Source organism: Mytilus galloprovincialis, chromosome 1 (assembly GCF_965363235.1).
Source record: "Mytilus galloprovincialis chromosome 1, xbMytGall1.hap1.1, whole genome shotgun sequence".
NCBI classification, from domain to species: domain Eukaryota; kingdom Metazoa; phylum Mollusca; class Bivalvia; order Mytilida; family Mytilidae; genus Mytilus; species Mytilus galloprovincialis.
The window spans coordinates 117971503-117993007 of NC_134838.1; the positions used below are offsets into that span (position 1 = coordinate 117971503).

Consider the following 21505-nt stretch of genomic DNA (forward strand, 5'->3'; position numbering starts at 1 on the left):
TGGTTAAACGAAGCATCTACAAATTCTGGTTGTTATCAGTTCACATGAAGACAAGTCACGTATGAGACCGTCCTAATGCAACTCATAGATATGTAGTCGTTAGGCATAATAAAGTTTATAATTGATGTAATTTTTGTACAATTATAATGCCCTTATGATGAGCCAGTGGTATGAGAGACGGAAAATCAATGACATTTGACATTCGTCGTAAACCTTCTGATATACATTACTAAATTAACAACATATATCTGTAAACCAATACCAAAAGTGCTCTGTAGAACTCCCAGGAAACTTATACATCATATTGCAAAAAAGACTAATTTCATGTTTTCATATTTTGCTTCCAGTTCTGTGATTTTAATAACAATTTGGCATATATCTTCGTCAATAATTAATGCCCAAGATTCGGAATGATGGATAGTTGCAGAGTTGTGATTTGTCAATACTACAATACCATAGACGGAATTTTAAAGAAATGTAATAGAATCAATAGACACATCTGGATACACAAAATCAACTAATTATGGCAGAAGGTAGGTGTATTTTTTTTATGTATCAGTTGTATTATATAATATTGAGTAATAATTTTTCATCCTTAGAAAATTTCCATTCACTAATTTGGGAAGAAATACCTTTACCTTATGAAGCGTTGGAATTAATCTGATAACAAAATAAAGAAATTCATTATTCATTTATTATTGTTATTTAATTGTCATGATGGTTACTACATATCCATATACCTATGCAAAAATAGATGAAAAGAAATGTGTTAGCAAAGTAGTAAAATTTGAATTTCCAGTCGTTTAAAGTGTTAAAATATGTAACATTGAGTACCATTTATATTAGGTTGTCAATATATATTTATTTAATGAATATTTCATTAGAAGAAAGGTTTAGCCTTATATGACATTGATTTCGCATGCACGTCCATCACTAATCCTTTTTTTCCTTTATTTGGCATTGTTTGGATTTGAATATGATTTTTTTTCTTAGATATTTTCGCAACATAAATAGTTCAATACTTTATGCATATTTTGTATAAGACAGTTTTAAGATCAATAATAAATTTAATTATTTATCGCAACAAAATTGATTCATTTGTCTTGATGTGTTTGCATGCAAATTTTTCTTCACTTGAAACAATGCTTTATTTAAGAAAAGGCTCTATTAAATTTCGAATTAATTTGGTTTTTACCAATAATGAATTTTAATATTTAATAGTATTCAGTTATTTAAGGTGAACTGTAAAATTTAAAGTTTTTGTTAAAACTTCCTTAAAGTTTTCAAACTGTTGGTTACGTCTTGCTTTTTTTTTATTTTATGTTGAAAACATGTTAAGCTGACAAAATATTTCACGCTCGAAAAAATGAAAAAATGTGAAAACTCTTTGTTAACAATAAATTTATTCCCGTTGAATGAAAAATATGTACTCATTGCAGTTAAACTAAGTTACCGTTTGTAGAAATGGCTTCTCTATCAATGGCCTTTTAACAGATTAAGATCCATGAAGCACCGTATGTTCTCCTGATTTCATTTCATTATATCAGGAGCATCAGGTTGGTCACGCTATTAAAGTTTGTGTGAGCAAAAGCCCCTCTTTCATTTTACTTCAAACTTTGTCCGCCATAAATATCATTCGGTTTAAACTGAAAACCGTAGAAAAAAATATCATCCATTTTGTCAGACGGTCCACTGGGAAATATGAGCTCCGTTGTCTGTGAGTAAAATGAAAGGCTTAACTCCATTTATTTGACATGAAATCTGTACCCTATTGAACCTCTTCACAGCGTCAGGATAGAAGTTATATAGGAACCTTACATTCATAAACATAAGTCAAAAACGAACACAAACATGTTACAAAAGTAAATATTCTACACCCTCTTAAAAGGCGAAAATGCATTCGCACAACAAATAAAGAAGACACTATATATAATATATATGAAAGACGGAAGGAAAAACGATTTACAACATACCTATTTACTGTTTTGAATAGGGAAAACAAATACCATTAGTCGATGACATATTTGTGTTGTGCCATTGAGTTCCAATTAATACATGCCATCTTTTATTTCTTTTTGCTTTGTATACAAAACATCTGTCCCATGGTTGTTCTGAGCTGTTCAATTTAGTGCCAGTACAGTTTCAAACTGTTTTCTCCAATCATTGATTAACTTAGAAAGGAACATGTTGATCGTAAAAATCATTAGACAATTTACATTATCTGTCAGAGATGTCAGTATAAACACCATTCACTGTATTTGCATTCTAACGGAGCGACTCTCAGACGGTTATCAACGTTACAGAACACATCATTGCCTTTACCATCCTAGTCATTAAAATGGAATCAATGCTCTACTGATAAGCTTTCAACCAGTTACGTAATCACAGTTATACGTAAATATATAAACTATTCTGAGTTTGGAAAGATAAAAAAAAAAATCACAAAAATACGGAAAATTTAAAAATGAAAGTCCCTAATCAAATGGCAAAATCAAAAGCTCAAACACATCAAACGAATGGATAATAACTTTTATATTCCTGACTCTGTAAGCGAAACGCTTTTTTCTGTAGTTTATCGGTCTAGTTTCATATCATAGGAATTTGGTTTTTGTGCGGTCCTTATTTTGTTTTGATGTTTAAAAAATATAAAAAAAGTTATGGTATATTCAGTTCGCTCTGGTTTTTATTCAATTTACATAATAGTACTTTCAAATAAATATATGCTTTGGTTGAAAACATATGCTTCGAATCAGAATACTGTCAAAATTACTTCCCCCTTGCTGAATTTTATACCTAAAATTAGTTTGTTGTACCTTTAAAAAATTCAACACAACCGACAACCAGAGAGGTTGTTTATCCAAGTTAAGCCCTCGGGAAAGTAAACATCTTAATATCATGAATGATATGCCAAAAAATAATATCACAAAATACGGAACTCCGAGGAAAATTCAAAATTGAAAGTCCATAATCGAATGCTTAAATAAAAGGCGCAAACACATCAAACCAATGGATAACAAATGTCATAATCCTGACTTGGTACATGCGTTTTGAGTTCTAAAATTTTTGTTGTCGATTTTCCAGTTTTTATCATCTAACTTTACTAAACATAAGGATGTAGCTTCATCAGGCGTTTATCTTTTGTAATCTCGACCTTACTGTTTATGCCTTTTTCCGTTTTGATGCTCTGAAATGTTATTATCGTCTGTATTAAAATGTTATGCAAAAAATCACAGTAGGTAATGCACTTTCGTGTTTGATTAACTTAAAGGAATCTATTTGGAAGAAAAGTAACAATTAAGGATTTACTAAGGCTGAGATATTTATAATTCACGAAAGTAAGTTGTAGCTGTTCTTTTCGTCATCAATATGATTATTTAAGATTGAATTGCATTTTCTGTATTGACATTTGTTTGGTGTTGGTCTCTTTGCCTATTGTTATATCACTAATAGATGCAAAAAAGTTTAACAAAAATACCGAACAACTGCCTAAAAATTCAAACAAACATACAAATATATCTAACAAAGATGCCAACTAAATTTGACAAAGACTACAACAAAAATATTTTTGTCGTTGATAGTAAATTGACAAAGACGCCAATAAAAAGTTTTTATAATTTATAGTTACTTCCAATAGATAGTTGTATCGCGAGTATAAGGTATTTGTATTAGATTGTTGTTGACATCTTGTAAATTTATCTAAAATTGGTTTGTGCTGTTTAAGTTTACTACCGCCTATTCTGTCTTTATTTCACAATATTAGAATTTCTTATGCAGATTTTTTAATTGATTGCATTATATCCTTCAAAGTATATTTAAGTTTTTTCATAGTTGGACATAAATGATATCAAATGATATTGATGTGACTGCATAGACAGTACAGTAATTATCATCCTTTAAAACTAACAAATTTACAACTGTTCTGCAAGCTATAAAACCGTACTTGCCAAAATATACTGTGTCCCAACCCTACGTGAAGCACGAAAACTCGACGAGACTAACGAAAGCTATTCTTTATACAGTCTAGTTGGTCGAGTAGTCTATGGCGCAGTGATTCGAAGCTCATTCAGGGAAGAACGTATTTTAATGATTTTGCAGATCTTAAATTTATCAGACTAAATTCATGACGAAGTATAATACACAAAAAACTATCAAAGATTTTTGTAACGATGGGGCTGGATTGCACAACAAATTAATTAGATTAAAAAATATGTATTTCTAATAGCAGATATCTTTCATCAGTATGATGCAAAATGAATTTTAAACGTCTATGTTAATTTTTTCTCAAAAATTGTTGATCACAATACAAATTAAAAACCGAGCCAAGCTGTGTAATCCTAAATTTGCGTAAATTCATATAAATTAAGCATTTACAATGGAAAAGTAAAATAACAAAAATACCGAACTACGATGGAAATTCAAAATGGAAAGTCTTTAATCAAAAGGCAAAATCTAAAGCTCAAAAACATCAAACAAAAGTATACTGCACATTTGTGTATGCATCCAAATTTAAATAAGCCATTTAGTTGCCGTAATTAGCACTGCGTGAAAGGAACTACAACTGTTCAGTAATCCGAAGTGGGGACCTTTTTAATTTTTGTATCTCAAATCTTTCCAGAGTGATTATCTTTTCCCTGAGAAGAAAGTCTGACTTATCATTCATGGTAATTCGACGGCCGATTCTACGTTTGTGAAACGATTGTTTTGACTCACCATTATACTTTTTACCCTATTCATACTGTACAAGATACACAGTAGTTGTAGTCCTGTAAGAAACATTACAAAATATGATGTATTTCGTACCATTGGGGGAACCATACACATTTTGGGGAGATATTTGTTCTATTAAAACTGGAAGTGGCACCAACAAGATGTATATTTATCTCCTGAAGTATTTATGTTTTAAGCAAAGTATCTTAATATGTTTTTGTCTTGGTATGCATTTAAAAGTTAAAATCAGTCCACCGGACATTAAAAATAATTTCATCCACCCGTCCTTTTATTCTTATCAACCTCTGACTGCAATCTCAAATGGCATATTCGACCCCCATCTACGGCTGTGTTTTGATTAGATACGACTATTATGCAAATAGAACAACAAAATAACTGGCTATTTTAGACAAATTATCCTTAAGGGTGTAACAAATTACCAAAGGCACGTAGAAAGTTATTATTTCTTCCAATAACCAAATCACACTTCTATTGTATTATTTTTCCTAAGTCTAATGACCATTTTACTATCATGTTTTTACCAATTATAGAAGCGTGGCTGGCTTTAAAATACAAAAGTAATATCATTTCAGGTGTCTGGTTTTGTCCGTTTCATTTTATGACTTGTAATAAAAGAAGGAAACTGCTAAACTACTAAACTACTAAATAGATACAAGAAATTTATGTTATGGAACAGCTCATGTCTTAAAATTATCAAATTAATCCAGGCACTGTTGGACTATTATTTTAAAAATAATACTTTATAAAATTCCTAAAAATTACATACCATGCATACTTTTAGACTTGAATATTTAAGACAAATTGTATTTTTATATTATTATATCACGTCTTTAAATAGTTTGGACACATATAAACAGATACCACTGCATTTTGGACACATTTCTTATGTCTATATTTATGACTCCTTTACAGAAATCCTTATTAATTTTTGTTATTTCCTCAGAGGGATTCGAATCCATCCGTGTTTCTGTGACATCGTGGCAACACCGCATGTACCGTATCCGGCGCCTTAGACCACTCGATCACCTAGGCTACACAATAAATATATCTTTTGATGGTTAATGTTATGGCTTAATCTGAGGTTGTAAGTCAGTACATGATGTATAATGGCAAGTAGATGATGTACCTTTCATGTCATCTATTTTGTAAGTTACTATGCCACCCCATCAAATTTGATGTTTGTTGGTCTTAATTAAAACCGAGTAAGCACTGATGATACACAATACAATTATTGCAGCTAATATGGTGAACTAAATAGCCTACAATTCAAGCAAATGCTCCAATTAACACAAAATTATTAATACGACATAAAGGGATGTATGAAGAAATAGACCAGAACCTTCAAATCTGCAGGAAGTCAACGTTTAATTAAAGTTATTGCTAATTTGTCAGGCGTTTTGTTGAAATAATTAATAAGCAGGAACGCCTGAATAGGCACATAATATCTGATGTTTCTTATTGGCATAAAGTATCGGTTCCACGATCTCTGCATATTGAACAGCCTTGCAACAACAGTTTGTTGGATCAGTAGCTAAACGACAAAGAGTATGCCCCTATCCAATATACTTTCATTTCTCTTTTGCAGTTCAAATTTTCACGTCCTTTTTACGGGACTAAACGCACGTGTTAATAGTTTTTTTCTTCCTGAATTTGTACAAATTATTTGCCACTGGACTCAAAGCTTACAACAATCTATTAATCAAGCAATCTTGATTTAATGATATAGACAATTTCATTTTAAATCGTTTAAGAAGTTTCAAAAAAAAAACAGTGAAGAAAAAATCTGATTTCATGTTACTGATTATTGGAAATATTTGTGTGGAGTAGCAATTTGTGTTTGATTAAACAAACCAACATATTTTTTATTTCAGCCATGAAAATAAACTACTATCTGAAAACTTGTTACTTTCGTTCGAGTAAGTTTGATATTATTTATCACACTTGTTTCCTACAAATTCAAATTTATTTCTTAGAAACGGCATTAGCAACATGATCATTTCCATAATTTCAATATTAACAGTTGTTATGCAGGAAAACTAAAAGACAATGTAATAAGCGACCGCAGTTAAAATATTTTAATTATGGTATACAGGCTTTTGTTGAGCACGAATCGATCACAACCCTTTCACTGTTTGATCTCATGTATTGCTAATCGTAGAATTCATAAAGTACCTGTCGCTCATATAATGTTTATCGTAGAATTTATATAGTACTTGTCGATGATCTAATGTTAATCGTAGGATTTTATTTAGAATTATTAAGAACTTGTCTCTCATTTATTGTAATTTCTTATTTTAGCATAATATTTACATGCTGATTTATCTGTAATAAGTTTGCTTGTTTAAGAGATGGAATAATGACCGAGTCTAATACTCGCTTATACAATCATTTTTACTTCTGATAAAGTGTTATTGTTTGGCTTTAATTGTCATATATACAGTCATGGTTTTTGCTAATGACAGTGCTTTGTCGTGATCTATTGTCATCGATTTAGACAACTAAAATGGCGTCATATTGTCTGCATTGAATTTTTTCTTGAATAATAATGAAGCAGTGAAAGAAAGTCTTAGTCTCACAAAATACCATGACTGTCATAGCAGCATAAATTGATAAAAATTAGCATTCTCAAGTACAATGCAAAAAACTTACGAATAAGATAAATGGTCAGTTATATCAAATGTTCATGACTCCTACGCTATTTTTTTGCGTGTAAAAAGTGTTCGTTCCTCTTCAACTTCGTACTTTACTTGGCCTTTTTAACATTTTTTGATGTGAGCGTCACTGATGAGTCTTTTGTAGACGAAACACACGTCTGGCGTAAATATAAAATTTCAATTCTGGTATCTATGATGAGTTTATTTACTTTCCCCCTTCTTATCATTTTTTATTTCGTTGCAAATCATAATACCGTTCCCTAAAAATCGAAATAATGAGGTTTAAATGATAAATTTTCATTGAAACATGTCCTTTATATAAACTAAATTTTGAATACAATGATGAACCGTAAGGACCTAAGTTAATAAAAAAATCTTAATTGATTGTAAATCCTGAAAGGAATGGATATCTCGTTGAAAATTGTGTTATTGCAATGTCTAAAATCTTGGAGAGCGAGCGAGGAGCGGTTGATTACTTGACAGAGATACGTCTTGCATCATTTTACATTTTCAAAAGCTAATCAAACGCATATAGTTGTTATCCAAAGAGATACTGAACACGTGTGAAATTTTTGTCGTTGTAATTTTGAGGGACTGCTAAATGAAATCTGTAAAGAAGTAGTTTTAATGCTATTCACTTTGTTATGCATCTTTCAATATCCACTTCATTGACAAGTTTTATTTCGCTTTTCTCGAGAACTTCATTTATTTTCACAAGAGTTTAAAACTAGTTACGTTGGTACCTTCCAGTCTAATTGAAGTTTTGCGTATCAACCGTTGTGGTAACTATGAAATGTAAAAAACGAAGTAATACTCATCGCTAGGGAAATCTGAGATCATTTTAATTTCTCACAAGAGATCAATAGGAGAAAATGATGAAGAAAATAATAAAGGAAACCTTTAAGAAAATTAATGTGGATTCCTATGAAGATTAATATAAATATTTTCCCAGTCAGACGATTTAAGTGATGAAATACAAACATTTCCACCGAGAAAAGATGGAATCAGTAATAATATATCAAATGAGATGTCGCTTTTGTTCAATAATATTGCTGTATACTGATGTTGTCTCTATGTAAAATTATCGACAGGTGCGTGTTTTATGTTTGTTGCAGATAGTCTTAATCCGATATGTTTTCAGCAGCGTTTTTTATGTCCTACTTTTGTCACTTATGGTGATCTGTTATGTAAAGTACATTGTTAACGGTTCAAATGGTTATGGGCTCAACACCGATCTAGAAATACGTCAATATAATGATAAGATTTTGAATGATTGCCATTGAGACAACTGACTACAAGAAAGGCATTGTAATTTCGGTAATGTAAATTTGTAGTGTCCTCAGACTCGTAAAGCAATTCTTATGATTGAATTGTTGTTGAAAACGTCCCTTAGCAAATTTGAAAAGAGTCATTAAAGCAAAGTAAAAGAAGGAAAACAAACCTAAAAAATAATGCATCTTTGAATCCCCATTGACCCGACGATGTATGTTCTTTTACTTACTTTTGCTTAAAGCAACTTATATTTGTTTTTCCGCCATTTTTTATTTAAATAAGGCCGTTAGTTTTCTCGTTTGAATTGTTTTACATTGTCATATCGGGGCCTTTATAGCTGACTATGCGGTATGGGATTTGCTCATTGTTGAAGGCCGTACGGTGACCTATAGTTGTTAATGTCTGTGTCATTTTGGTCTCTTGTGGACAGTTGTCTCATTGGCAATCATACAAGTTCTTCTTTTTTATATTGACTAGTATTGTAAATCATCATTTAACAAGTTTAAGACTACGATTTTCTTAACAAGTTTAAGATAATAAGATATATTTTACGAATCAACTTATCGTGATTGAGTAAATGAACCACAGAACTACATTTAAATAATAAATAATTTTACTTTTTACTTTTTAAATAAATCTTAAAAAAATATAACAATCGGATTCTTGATGGCTGAAGATATAACATGAAAACTATATATTTTCTCGTAAAAAATGGATAGATTGTTTATATTATAATTGTATTCACATAACTATTGTTATTTCTATGCATTCCATATTTTCAGATCAAGTATCCTTAATGAGAGACAGTCAGTATGATATAGAACTAAGGAGAAAAGGTTCCATTGACGAATCACTCACGGAACATTCTTACAGATTTGGCACCAAGTTTTACGACACAATTACCTATAGTGAAAGTTTGGACTTTGACATTTCCTTGTCAGCTCCGGATCTGCACGAACTATACCGATATCATGTATTTTTTTCCCACTGTAATGAAGATAAGTTATGGGTGTGCAGTATTATGAACAAGCTTGAGTCAGAACCATATAATTACAAGTGCTCTTATGGAGACTTTCAAAATGCAAATAAACTAAGCTTTTTTCAAAGTGCTTTATGTTCTGCGATGCTCAGTGAACGAGTAGTTATTGTATTAACACCAAATTATGTAAAAACGGCTTGGAAAGAATTCAGAGAAATTTTACAAAACTTGACAGAAAAAAGTTTATATCGACAAAGAATGTTGGTAGTTTTATTAAAGGATTGTATGATTCCAGAACCATTGCAACAACTGGGTTTTTTAGATGCCAGAGAGAGTGATTTCTTCCCTTGTTTTGTCAGATATGTAGGAAGTGGTAGGTTTATAGAAGTTCATATTTGTACAGATTTGATATACATGGTGTAACGAGCCAATTTTTCTTATATTTGTCGCACTCATCGGAACAATATCAAACAATTGATGAAACCTACTAGATTTTGAATATCAAAGAACAAATACTCTAAAGAGAATTTCCAAATTGTTTACAAACATTCATGAAATATATATCATATTTATTGCTGCCAAAGACAAGCTAGATACAATATATTCTACATTTTTGGCACGCACGTTTTGTGCTCTTCAACTTTGTACTTGTTTGGCTTTATAAATATTTTGATATGATCGTCACTGATGAGTCTTATGTAGACGAAACGCGCGTCTGGCGTACTAAATTATAATCCTGGTACCTTTGATAACTAATTAAAGAATAACTCTTATGACTAAAAAAAATGTTTTATGAGTCTTGTAAGTTCCTTTGTACGATAAAAGAAAAGGGGAGGATTTGGCACCAGCAAATATGATAACTATTTACACCACTGGGTCGATGCCACTGCTGGTGGACGTTTTGTCCACGAGGGTATCACCAGCCCAGTAGTCAACCCTTTGGTGTTGACATGAATATCAATAATGTGGTCATTGTTTTTTTTTTTTTATAAATTTCCTGTTTACAAAACTTTGAATTATTCGAAAAACTAAGGATTTTCTTATCCTTAGCATAAATAACCTTAGCCGTTTTTGGCACAACTTTTTGGAGTTTTAGATCCTCAATGCTCTTCAACTTTGTCCTTGTTTGACCCTATAAATATTTTGATATGACCGTCACTGATGAGTCCTATGTAGACGAAACGCGCGTCTGGCGTACTAAATTCTAATCCTAGTACCTTTGATAAATATTTTCACCAATGGGTCGATGCCACTGCTGGTGGAGGTTTCATCCCCGAGGGTATCACCAGCCCAGCAGTCAACACTTCGGTGTTGACATGAATATCAATAATGTGGTCATTTTTTTTTATAAATTTCCTGTTTACAAAACTTTGAGTTTTTCTAAAATCTAAGGATGTTCTGATCCCAGGCATAGATAACCTTAGCCGTATTTGGCACAACTTTTTGGAATTTTGGATCCTCAATGCCCGTCAACTTTGTACTTGTTTGGCTTTATAAATATTTTGATATGAGCGTTACTGATGAGTCATATGTAGACGAAAAGCGCCTGGAGTACTAAATTATAATCCTGGTATCTTTGATGACTTTTGTTATGTTTTGCATCGTATGACATTATTGACCTTCATATTTGTTTAAATACAGGATTGTCAAAGAGACAAGTATTAAATTACAGGGCACCATAAGCTATTCAACATTGAGCCATGCCTATATAGTATGTGGTCAGATTTATGGTTTTAGTTAAAAAAAAAAGTTATCCTAAAGCAGTTAAGCAAAGTGTCCGAAATTTGTATCAAACTCATTGTTTTAATCAACTCAAAACGTTTATGTTTTGGTCACCTCAACAGAAATACACCCTTTCTTGATTCTGATACTCTATTTACTCCTCCTTGGACTTTTAGTCCCAAAGTATTAGTAGCCAAGTAGCCAGGTCTTTGGCTCTGGCACGAAGAAAATTTGTGTAAATAAAATTTTGTTCGACACATTTTTTAATATTACTCTAAACAAAGAAATATATCTTTCTTATGGAAAACAATGTTTCCTAGCCTATCTTTAGCTATAGATTTGGCCCATTTTCGGTTAATACTGAGTTCTTATCTATTGAATATGTTTACGATTTTCGAATATTTCAGCCTCGAAGTGACATTTATAGTCGAAATGTGCCACTAGTGCAAAAAAAAAAATATTTCCGTTAATGTTATTCAACGGAAAAAGTAATTCATTCTCTTATAATACTGTCCTTCTTCTTCCCCTGATCTAACATTTTATGTGTATAATGACACGCATATCATCTAATAATGATTTTATTTGATTTAGTGTGTTCAACATATGTAATTTATTCATATAGATTCGTCATCCTTTCCTCATTTTAATATCAGTTCTGTAATTGTATTTATTTGTATTTGAAATGTATTTATACAAAGACTACATCTCTGTTCTCCTTTTTCAATTTTTGCATTAATCCGTTATCGTATTCATGTATTCATGTATTTATAATGTACATGACTAATTTTTCATCAAATTATGTTTGCACTAAGATATACACCACAATGTTGTCCGAACCTCAAAGAACATTTTCAAAAACACTAAAATGTTTTCAAGATTCTTAAAAAATGAAAGATTTGATAACGCGAATTTGGGTTAAGATGAAAAGATACAGGCCTTTGAAAAAAGACCTATTACAAATTCAGACCAATTAATTAGATTTGTTCTACATTTTTTAAAATAGATATATCCGATTTTTGTTTTTGTTTTAATAATTTTGACAAAAACGAAATGTTTTACGTCCCGTCATTGTCATAGTGCCATGGTAAAATGTTTGTTTACATATTTCCTGTATGTGTTTGTTTTTATAGTGATTTAGTTAATAACACAATGTTGACTGCTGTACCTCTTTTATTGACATTTTTACCTTATATATCTTTTTGTTTCACATATCTTTTGTTACTAATGGAATTTTAAGCAGCTGTCATACAAGTGAGAAGTTTATATAGCTTTAAAACCTGGTTTAATCTAATATTTTCTACTAAGAAAAATGCCTGAACCAAGTCAGGAATATGACCGGTGTCCATTCGTTTGATATATTTGAGCTGTTAATTTTGCTTTTTGATTAGGGACTTTCCGTTTTGAATTTTCCTCGGAGTTAAGTATTTTTGTGATTTTATTTTTTACTGCACTCAGTTTTAATTACTTTGCAGCAAATTTCTCATCTCAACGATCTACATTAATTGATTCTGACTCACATGTAAGATTTTCAAGATATTTCTGATAATTAACTTTGATTGTAATTCATTATACGAACAACCGGATTATTCATTCTTTAACACTTATAAAAACATCAACAGTAATTCGGAACAAACAAGATATTAAGATATTATTGAATGAAGATTGAAACATAGGTGCAAAGAAAATAATGTTTACAGATCAGAACACTTTCACGCCTAAGTTTGGCAATTCTGACATTATAGGGACATAAGAAATAAAACAAGGAGTTTGTAAAAATGATTATATCTTCGTTGTTTATATAATGTTCGCAACAATGTTTACAAAATAGCAGCAAAAAGTAAAATTTCAAAAATACTTAACTCCGAGGAAAATTCTAAACGGAAAGTCCCTAATCAAAAAGCAAAATCAACAGCTCAAATAAATGAAATGGCAAAATAAAAAGCTCGAACATATCAAACGAAAGAACAATAACTGTCATATTCCTGACTTGGTGCAGGCATTTTCTTTCGTTGACATCCTAAACTCTTAGATACAGATGAACTCTTATTATTTTCAGATCGACTGCCCCGTAGCAGTGATTCGTTTGCCAGTGAAATGACATGCATTCTGTATTCGCCTTCAAGTAAGTCATTACACGAATGAAATTAAAAAAAATCTGTTTTATGTAAGCCTTAAGCAGATTGCAAAGCTATATATATATATCATAGGATAATTATCAACATAGGAATGGTTAAATTAAGTGAATTTGTTGTGTGGTATTCAGAATCAATATGGTATCGTATACATCACATACAAAATCTTTCGCTTCTTAAGAAAGCCAGAAACAATACATCTGTCTGTATAATTTCTATGTTTTTAATGCGTTTATGTAATAGAGCTTAACTTCCTGCCAATTGACCAGGATTTAATTTCAATTTCCACACTGAAATTGTTTATTTCATGAAGGGAAGGTTTGAATCCCGTTATTTGTATTCGGCTTTGTAATTACAGTGCTTGGACATATTTACTCATAAGAATTTAAAATACAAACAAATCTACTTATATAAATAATTTCAAACACAAAAAAAATCTATTAACTCATATAAGAATTTGAAATACAAAATAAATCTAAAGTAAAAAACTTAACTGATATGATACATAGATCATTTAGTATAAAGACTTAATATAATAACGATATAATTTTATTTTTTTTAAACTTAGACTATGAAACGGAGTAAATTTCAATATAAAACTATAGTTGTCTTTATAATGCATTCTCAGACAATTGGTATTTTTTATACTCTTTTGAAGGCTCGTCCTAGAAAAGACCTCCTGCTTTGAAATAGCACAATTGTTACTTTCCAGCTGATGTCACAAAGTTGTTGGGAAAATTATAATTCATTAACTTCTTCAGTCCATTTCTAAATCTAGGTTTTAGACTCTGGTCTTTATTAGTCTTGAATGATTTTTAATTTTACTTCATTTATATGTTTTGGAGTTAAGTATGTCCTCCATCATCACTGAACTAATTCACATTTTTGTTTAGGGGCCAGCTGAAGCACGTCTTTGGGTGTGGGCTCCCCTCTGTGGCCTTCGGTTGTTTTTGCTGTTTGGTCTGGTTGTTGTCTCTGACACATTCCCAATTTCCGTTCAGAAATAATCTAGTGGGGCGACGTCCGGACAAACATTGAGGTGTTAGATCCACCACCTCATGTATATATATAAGACCATTATCTGCATGTGGAAGAATCTTTGCAGCAACTCCAACCAAACAAACAAGTTATATACTAGTATTACTTAACATAAAATTCTGCTTGATAAGTGTTTTAACCCATTTACAATGAATAAACCATATATGAATAAGGGCCTGAACATATTGCCGAAAGGAGTAATGCAGCTGCCTTTTTTATCATCAAAGATAAAAAAAAAAAAGAAGAATACAATGGCGTAGGACAGAGAGGTACAGTCATTTCCATTTCAGCTGATGAAGCCCCATATTTATAGACATGATTTTCCGTTTAGTGTTGTTTTGTACTTAAGTATGAAACTTTTTTTGGGGAAATCATATTCATTTCAATGGTTGGTGGATCTTTAACGTCTAGAGGCAAATATGATGTGCATATCCATCACCATTACATGCTAAGGTCGGACACACACACATATATATAAAGCAAATTTACAGATCTAACATTGTTGGGTTGATGTTTAGACGAGTTGTATATACATTATGTACACAGCCATGTATCACCATCATTGATGGCGATCCGATGGATACATCTGTTGTAGGGTTGTCACTGACTCAGACGTACTTATGAATATAATTATTTTCTGTGACTGTATCTTACATTAATTTGTAGGATCCTTTACTATAGATAATTTAGCTGATCTGTAACAATAACATCTTCATGCCTTATATATCATGTACTGTAGTACGCCGCTAGATTAAAACTGACGTGGAAAGGTAACACATGCCCACCGAAAGCTCTTTTTTGAGAGCCCAGGTGGTCGTGTGGTCTAGCGGGACGGCTGCAGTGCAGGCGATTTGGTGTCACGATATCACAGTAGCATGGGTTCGAATCCCGGCGAGGGATGAACCAAAAATTTATATATATATAAGTCTGAAAATTACTCCAAACAGTGTTAGAGTTAGATTTTCTACTGACAATTTTTTGTTCGTCCCTCAGCGGGATTCGAACTCCGACCTTTGATACACTACAGCACCAATCGCTTAGCCTCATGTCCAGCGCTCTAGACCACTCGACCACATCCGCTATATAAAAATATAACTTCAATAGTCGTAGTGTTACCTTGTCACGGAAGGATAATCTAGAGATAGACATGAGACACGTGTTTTTAAGCGTGTGTAGATGTTATATTATTATTTTTATACACAATGTATTTTTCATTTGTCAGTAATCTAACTCAACAATATATATATATATATATAATGTCTTTTTTTTTTTTACTAAACTGGCAAAATGAGTTGACCTTTCTGAAAACAAGTTCGCTTGATGTGAAACAGGATTCGTAATCAATTCTTATTCTTACTCCTAAATATAGCATGCAGAAAACAATCACAATTTTGAGTCTTGAATTGACTGACCGGTGACCGAACTTCGATATCAGTGCGGTACCACTAGATCCTCAGGTGATGGAAACATCAATAACATAAGAATTTACTAAAACGTATGAAATACTTATGTCATCACCATATGATGTATGCTTCTTATACTAACTGTCACGTTAACTTTAACTTCATATCCCGTATTTTATCACCATATGTATAATCACTGGTGTCAACGTGATGATCGTAACTGCAATAACGATCATCCCAATATGGCGGACACGAATTTGAAGAAATTTTAAAAGAGCGATCTTTCCACTTTAACAGCTTATTTTCAGATTTGTATTATGTCAAAAAAATCTTTTTACGCATTGCCTCTTCTAATTCTTTATAAAATAACCTCTTATATGTTCTTTACAGATTATGTGAATGGTCAAATATTGACAACAGTAGGACTACATATTCGTGGTCACTGGAAAGGAACAATTATCTGTGATGAGGAGGACAATATACCGACTCCATTGTGTTGTCATGGAGTAAATGTAAGTTTCCTCAATATCATTTTTATTAAGCTTTTTATTGGTCTTCTCGTCTAATTAGTAGAATATGACAATCACCTCTACTGCTAAACAATTTTCACTTTTTATATCCATAGAAATATGAACAAAACATTGCTCATGTGTGTAGTAAAGACTAAAAGATGAAGAGTAAACTTCATTGTGACAAGCACCAATGCAAATAATATTTTAAGACATTAAATAGTTTGGAGGTATCCCCTGAGTTTTATTTTGGATAGCTTATAAAAATTATATTTTTTAAATTTTTACATAACATTTCAGTACGCAATTTTCGTCTATTCTGTTTCTGCGTATCTCATCAAAGTCATGAAATCCATGTTTTATTGTACAAAAAAGCTGTCGTTTCCTAAACCCTCAGGCAAACCATCAAAGCAGTGTAAATGCCATTTCAAATATTTCTTGAGTCATACAACATTGTATAAATTAGATAATTAACCAACAAAGGCTGAAACCTTTTATTTTTATTATATTTTATTAACTCCACGCTAATTCAGATAAAACAAGATGTAGAAGATTACTTAAAGCAAATCCATACTGTCTGAAAGTTTTATTCCACGAGAAAGTAAATGTGATAATGACAAGAAATTTACTGCAGGCATTCAATGTGGTTTGATAATATGTCTGACATTTCACACTATTAATACTACCCTCAAATCATGTTATACAGCAAATGCAGAAAATACGCATGTGTAACCGTCTGATTTAATTTTACGAAAACAACCAGTGGAAATATCAAACAGATTTTAAATGAAACCAATTTAAGGCTATTGATGGTTTTTCCATTTTCTTAAATTGAGGTGTATTGATGATCTTTTTGATACACAGTTGAAACTGGGCTTCAAACTAGATGTCAGGCACTTTGAGTAATCTTGGATCAGTATTTTGTGGGTTTGATAATTCATTTTCTTAGCTGTTTTCTGATTAGTACGCCTATCTTCTAAGTCATATGAAAAGAAGATGTGGTATGATATCAAATAAGGAAACTCTCCACCAGAGACCAAATGACGTTGAAGTAAGAAACTATCGGTCACCATTCTGCCTTCTTCAACAATTAGAAAAAATACACTATTAATTATGGTACCTGAAATGAGAAATATATTTACATTTCGAAACAGAAACCTAAAGGTCTGATTTATGTTCAAAACAATAGTCAAAAACATATACGATAAACAGCAAAAAATGACAATAACTGAATTACAAGCCCCAGACTTTGGACAGGCACATACATAATGCAGCGGGATTAAACATATTTGCTGGTGCCAAATCCTCCCCTTTTCTTTTATCGTACAAAGGAACTTACAAGACTCATAAAACAATTTTTTTAGTCATAAGAGTTATTCTTTAATTAGTTATCAAAGGTATCAGGATTATAACTAAGTACGCCAGACGCGCATTTCGTCTACATAAGACTCATATCAAAATATTTATTAAGCCAAACAAGAAAAAAGTTAAAGAGCATAAAGGATCCAAAATTCCTAACAGTTGTGCCAAATACGTTTAAGATAATCTATGCCTGGGATAAGAAAATCCTTAGTTTTTCGAAAATTCAAAGTTTTATAAACAGGACATTTCGACAAATTTAAACGTCATCTTTTTTTAGTATATATGAATCTTCTTACAGTGTAAACAGACGACAATAAACGCCACCACTAAATAACATGCTCCTTGCTTATACAAAAAAATGTGTGTGAGGGGCAGAAACTTGCTTTACTAGTTAGATCGATACTGAGCTTAAATTTAGCTATAATATAAGTCCGACATATGAGTACTTGCAGTTACTGAAAAAAAAAAAAAAAACATTGAATTTCCTGCGTCTGAAACACTTTATGCAATCACCTTCGTTAGGAACGCTCAAAACTGATCATTTGAAAGCGTATTTGAATATTTGAATATGCGTTTAAGAACAGAAAGTAAGGTCCAAGCCAAACATAGATTTCCTATATAGATACAAAAGGAACATTAAAATAATAAAATGACAACGGCATGGCAGAAAAAGAAAATGCTAATATAATTAATAATTAATATTAACTTTCGTTTTAAAACTGAGATTAAACATGTTTGATCTAAATTGGTAACGAATAACTGAACATAAATGCATTTTTTTGTGTTCATCTTTTGTGCCTAATCGTTAAAAGACGAACAATGAAAAAACTGTTGCCGTGTTGAAATTATTTTCGACTACTTGTCTCACGCTATGCATTGACATTCATACATCTGAAGTTTTCGATTACTGAACATTTGAACTTGATAATGCGGTCATTCGTTAATTCCGGTCCATTTCCGACGTGAACGTTAATGCATAACTATTTAGTATTAGTAATTCTCATCCATTTCCTCTACAAATTGCTTTCCAAAGATTCCTGACTCTTTGTATAGTTTAGTGCTTCAGGAAATTTAACAAGATGAATCATAGTGTTGACAAAGACTAACCTTTTAAAATGTTTAACGGTAATTTGTTGGATAAGACGGTGGTTTTAATTGATTTATTTCAAATTAAGATGCCTGTTTGATTTCGCGACGTTATTTTCCACAGCAGTCATGTCATTTATGATATCTATAATTAAACATCAGTAGTTCCAATTCGAAAACAAACCGACCAAATGTTTCTATTACGTCTTAAAGTATGTCTGCTGTAGTGGATATTCACAAATCACCATGTTTAAGGCCGACGAAGATTGAATATAAGATGTGGCGTATTGCGTCAATCCAACCACACGTAAACAACCTTTATGAGAGGTGAATATATATTTGCCGTCAATATAAAAATGTCTATACATTATGTTAAGCTCTAAATTGCTCCGAGTCTAGAAGAGTTGAATTAAAGCTGTCATATTGGTGAGATGAAGAAGACAGTTCTTTAAAATAGATAAAAATAGACATTTAAAAAATTTGAATCTTTTTTCATTTCTCAACAGGCCAGTTTGGCTATGATTTCATGCATATAAACCATATTTTTTTTTTAATCAATGGACATATCATTTATATCTATACTATTTCTGATTGAGAGCATTTGAGATACGAACCAGAAAGGATCTTAAATTGATTAATTAACTTTCTTTGAAATAAATACTCCTTCATATTTTCCGATACTTCCATCAAAGGGTAATACAAGGTTAAGATGTAAATTTCATTACGCATCTCATTTATTATTTGTTATTTTGCAATCTAAGGCAGATGAGACCATAAACGATTCTGTGTATCCCGTCTCCATTAACAAATGATTGCTCCTTACATAAAAGAAAATTGTACCAACAGAGTTAAAGGGAAGCACGACGTCAATTTTCAAACGACACAACATCTTTGGGTCATCATCCCGAATTGTTTAACCTATACTATTGTCGGTGTCTCAATTCACTACCAACATGCTTTTCGGGTCTTTGATATCAGTATCGTTATCTCATTTGAAGTTTACTAATTGTGAAATTTTCATTGAGAGCGAATTCATATGGTGGGCGATGCAGGTACATCGAGAGACATTTACCCTGTCGACAAACCGGTCTCGCTCCTTTTGATATTAAATGCAATTTCCTAAGTGTTTGTTTGTTACCTTGATTTGCTGATTCCTGGTCGATTGATGGGATTGGATATCGGTATAAAACTACTGTTGCTTTAATTTACGCCCTTTGTACTTAAATGCTTTATATGTCAACTCCCCTAATAATTGATTTCAAGATATAATATAAACACTAGTTGTGTTCATGGAATCTGTTCAATACATGTAATGAATGAGAACTTCGCAAACTAATTTGTAAAGGCCAAAAACCTTCCAAAAAACTAGAACATCAAACGCTAAAGAGCTATTAAGTTTTAGTTTGATCTTAGCATCGATTATGAGTCTTATGTAGACGAAACGAGCGTCTGGCGCATCAAATAATAAGCATAAAAACTATTTTAATGAACTTTTTACTCTGCACAATTTTACAAAACATTACAGTTTCCTCCTTTTCTATATATGATTGTATACGAATATTCTATAGCATCGAGTAACATTTAAACTTGTTCAATTTTCCGTTGAATAAAAACGTTGTTTAGCTACGAATAATGAAAATGTTTTGCTCCGATTAATTTTATGTTATGAAACGAGATTAAATGAATATTTTTACAAGAAATGTATCTACTGTTAAGTTCTATTTTATACTTTTTTTAGGTAAGATATGGTGAATACATGGAAGTGATACAAACATTAAGTCAAGTCATAGACAGAGATCTGATATTTGAATTCATGTTTTCACTGAGACCAATCATAATCCTTGTGTGTGCATGTGTCATTTGGTTGGTAGTGTTTTTATTCGTTATGGTGTATATTCGGGATGAACCGCGACAGAGTATGTATAACTGAAATATTTTTTATCACTTAATTTAATAAACAATACTCAAAAACTTGCAAGAAATCATTAGTGGTTACCCTTTTTAGCAAAAAAAAAAAACCAGATTGAATGTCAGTTTTGTTGATAATGACTACGTTTTATTTGAATTATTTGGGTTCCTTTAATGGAAGTTTTGTTCCTGTATTTTTACGAAACGCGGTTCATGCCTTAACATAATAAACATTCGTTTAGATTACATTTCATGAAAAACAATTGTCTTCTTGTAATCATTTTTTCCCCCTTTCGTTTCCACTTTTTTGTTAAATTGGTTTGTTACCATGTGTTACTTTACCTTGATGATTTTTTTTAAATAAGAATTTCCCGAGAATAACGTCTGAATATAGATTAGCCTTTCATTTGTGAACGTCTGTGTGCGCGGCATGTTTTTTTTTATAGTTACCTTTATAAATAGCACGCGAAATCAAACGTTTTGCGATACGTTAAAGTCATATGAAACGAGTGACTGGTGAAAAATATTGTTCCTCCAATTCTTGAGCCACTACATGCATATATCATAAACTAAGTTTTCCGTGCAGGATTCTATCATTTTTTACGCATTCATATCGTATAATAGTGAAAAAAAAAACTTTTCTGTCAGTCTATATTATGATGTGAAAATATGGCAGCTAACTAATTGTCGTGTTTTGAATCCGTAGTTTATC

The 21505-nt window shown here is 31.6% G+C and overlaps 2 protein-coding genes across 3 annotated transcripts in view; both read left to right on the plus strand.

Moving 5' to 3' along the window:
- The window catches only part of LOC143054309 (eukaryotic translation elongation factor 1 epsilon-1-like), a 228125-nt gene that overhangs the window by 171479 nt on the left and 35141 nt on the right, over positions 1-21505 (plus strand). The gene's annotated exons all lie outside the window — the stretch shown is intronic.
- LOC143054136 (uncharacterized) overlaps positions 233-21505 on the plus strand; it is a 33380-nt gene continuing 12107 nt past the window's right edge. Inside the window, exons 1-5 of one of the 2 annotated variants that reach the window (XM_076227057.1) lie at positions 233-533; positions 9437-10006; positions 13412-13477; positions 16319-16440; positions 20624-20801. In XM_076227057.1, coding sequence (XP_076083172.1) covers positions 524-533; positions 9437-10006; positions 13412-13477; positions 16319-16440; positions 20624-20801 — 946 coding nt within the window. In that variant the 5' untranslated portion in view covers positions 233-523. The remainder of the gene's footprint in view (positions 534-9436; positions 10007-13411; positions 13478-16318; positions 16441-20623; positions 20802-21505) is intronic. The other variant, XM_076227050.1, reaches the window with a different exon arrangement.